This window comes from Papaver somniferum, chromosome 2, assembly GCF_003573695.1.
Source record: "Papaver somniferum cultivar HN1 chromosome 2, ASM357369v1, whole genome shotgun sequence".
Lineage (NCBI taxonomy): Eukaryota > Viridiplantae > Streptophyta > Magnoliopsida > Ranunculales > Papaveraceae > Papaver > Papaver somniferum.
In genome coordinates, this window is record NC_039359.1 from 50,854,356 (window position 1) to 50,857,320 (window position 2,965).

A 2,965-nucleotide genomic window follows, 5' to 3' on the forward strand; every position below is an offset into this window, starting at 1 on the left:
GTGGGCCCATCAATTTTTGTGTCAAAAAATCACGCTAAATCTAGATTTATTAATTAATATGGGAACAGAGTTTTAAAATTACTTTAACATTGTTTTACTCCTCACCGTGGAGATTGATTTCTGCTTCCAATATCCAAACATTTTTCTTTTTTTATGCTTTGGTGTAGGATTGACTCCTCAAATCCTTCTTCTCGTATTCAAACACCTTCTATGTGTCAAAAGTAGGGGTACACATACCCTACTCATACCCGCCAATCCTACTCTATCCGCCAGTTTTTTAACCGTATCCTACCCTATCCACTATTTGGCGGGTAGGGTGGCGGGTAAAGATTTTCTTAACCGCCAGTAAACGGGTAGGGTGACGGGTATAGGCCATATCCTACCCACCCTACTTAGGAGTGCACATATCTTATTCCTACCCGCCAGTTTTTTAACCGTATCCTACCCTATCCATTATTTGGCGGGTACGGTGACGGGTAAAATTTTTCTTAACCGCCAGTAAACGGGTAGGGTGGCGGGTATAGACCATATCCCACCCACCCTACCCGCTGTGCAGCCCTAGTCAAAAGACTCAAAACCTCCTAGAACTTTGGGACCCCATGTGAGGAAAGAAGACACGCTAGATTCGTTGGGGACACGACGGCCCTAAACTAGCTTTTATGTTCACTGTATATGCCTCTGTCCACTGGATTCTTTCTTTTTGTTTGTATAAATTTATCAGAAAGCTGAAGACAATTGACTTGCTTGTCCAATAATAACACACACCACTTTGAGCAAAACAAGAAGAAGAAGATATACCACTACTACTAATTCAGAGCCGACAAACCACCAGCAGCAGCTCACAATCTGGTAATTTTACTTATTTTTCTAAGTATTTTCATGACGATGATTGTCAAACAAACCAACCAAAATAAACAAGCTAATAGTGGTTTACTTTGATTGAAATGGGTTTGATTTTGAGTTTTTTTCTTTTTCTGTTTGGTATGAAGTTGATTTGAGCTGAAAAGATTTAATTTTTTTTTTAGTAGGAAGGATTTGACTGATTTTGAGGTTTAGTAGTCCATACTTTCACTAAACAACATGAACCCCCTTTGAATCATTTGATCCTTGGATTTGGGGTTGATTCAGATTTCTGTTTTGATTTCTAAGGCATGAATTCGTTGTCTGTTTGATGAATGTTACTTGTGTTAGTGTTCTTGAATAGTTTTAATTGGATTTTGCAGTTGAGAATTTGTGGATGGTATTTGGGATTTGATTGCTTTGGATAAGAAATTGAAACAAAATGGATTTTGAAGATACACCACTAGGGCATCATCAGAAGTGTGATAAAGAGATGGCTATGGATGCTGCTACAAAGCTTCCAGATTGGGATCCGCAAGCGATGCTGTCGAACTTGTCTTTCCTAGAGCATAAGATCCATCAACTCCAAAGTATGGTGCATTTGATTGTTGAACAAGAAGATTGTGTTTCGGATAGATCGAATGAACTCGTAGCTCAACAACAGCAACTTGTTTCGGCTGACTTAACGTCTATCATTGTTCAATTGATCTCCACAGCGGGGAGTCTTCTACCGTCGTTAAGAACTAGCCATTCAACAGCAAATGATACAGTGGAGCAAAAGAATGTTGTTAATAATGGGATGGAGCAAAAGTACATGGCCAACTGTAATCCGGCCATTGCGCCGATTGAAGAACATGAGTTTAAGGAGGAAGAAGATGTTGTAGAAGGAGAGCATCTTCCTCCTGGTTCATATGAAGTCTTGCAGCTAGAAAAAGAGGAAATTCTAGCACCGCATACGCATTTCTGTTTGATATGTGGGAAAGGCTTTAAGAGGGATGCTAATCTGAGGATGCATATGAGAGGTCATGGAGATCAGTACAAGACTCCAGCTGCACTTGCGAAACCAGCCAAGGATTTGAGCATGGAACCTATTGTTTTAAGAAGGTACTCGTGTCCCTTTGTGGGTTGCAAAAGGAACAAGGAGCACAAGAAATTCCAGCCATTGAAGACCATCCTGTGTGTGAAGAATCACTACAAACGAACTCATTGTGATAAAAGCCACATCTGCAGCATATGCAACAACAAGAGGTTTTCTGTAATGGCTGATCTCAAAACTCATGAAAAACATTGTGGTCGTGACAAATGGCTTTGTTCATGTGGTACGACTTTCTCGAGAAAAGACAAGCTTTTTGGGCATGTTGCTCTCTTTCAAGGACATACTCCTGTCCATGCTTCTGACGAAACTAAGGGATCAGTATCAGATGGAGGTGAAAGCAATGAACTCACAACTAAGGTTGGAAATACTGGATTCAACTTCAGCTCAGGTACTTCTGGTGGAAATGATATCCAGAATGTTCTGGATTCGAAAAACAGCGAGGAGGATCCCTCAAGTTCCTACTCTCCGATGAACTTTGATGCGTGCAATTTTTACGGGTTCTCCGAGTTCCCACGAATACCATCTGAAATGTCAGGAGGTTCGCTTTCCTTTCTTCTTTCCGAATCCTTTAGTTTCAGAAATGGAGGGTCACTAGATGATGCTTTATAGTGATTATTACAATTTTCATTTTCAGTTGTTTTTCCAGAATTCTACTGTAGATGTGTTTGTACAACAATACCTTCACCATGTACCATTCATATGTTGAATTTGAATCCATGTGTTACATTTTCAGCCTCTTGCCTTGTATGTTGTATCCAAAGCCTCATTCTTGAGTAAAGATTATTTCCATTGAGTAAAACGATATCTTTTTAACCGATAATACTACTGGAATCGTTGCTGGCCTGGTGATAAAATTACATGCCATAACCAGCCATCAGTTACGGTAATCAGTTGAGGTATTGAAAGTTTAGCTATTGTAGCCTACGTTCCATTTACCCTCTGCGTTTTTACCATCTCCTAATGATATGCATAATTCGTTGTAGCCTGAAATAAGTTGCTAATCTCATTTCTTTCAAGCGTGGAAAGAAA

At 39.8% G+C, this 2,965-nt stretch overlaps 1 protein-coding gene across 1 annotated transcript; it reads left to right on the plus strand.

Moving 5' to 3' along the window:
* Window positions 1-671: 671 nt before the first annotated feature.
* LOC113347616 (protein SENSITIVE TO PROTON RHIZOTOXICITY 1-like) lies at window positions 672-2,671 on the plus strand. Its single transcript, XM_026591284.1, has 2 exons — window positions 672-849; window positions 1,224-2,671. The coding sequence occupies exon 2, from the start codon at window positions 1,283-1,285 to the stop codon at window positions 2,543-2,545; it is 1,263 nt and encodes a 420-aa protein (XP_026447069.1). The 5' UTR covers window positions 672-849; window positions 1,224-1,282; the 3' UTR covers window positions 2,546-2,671.
* The last annotated feature ends 294 nt before the right edge of the window (window positions 2,672-2,965 follow it).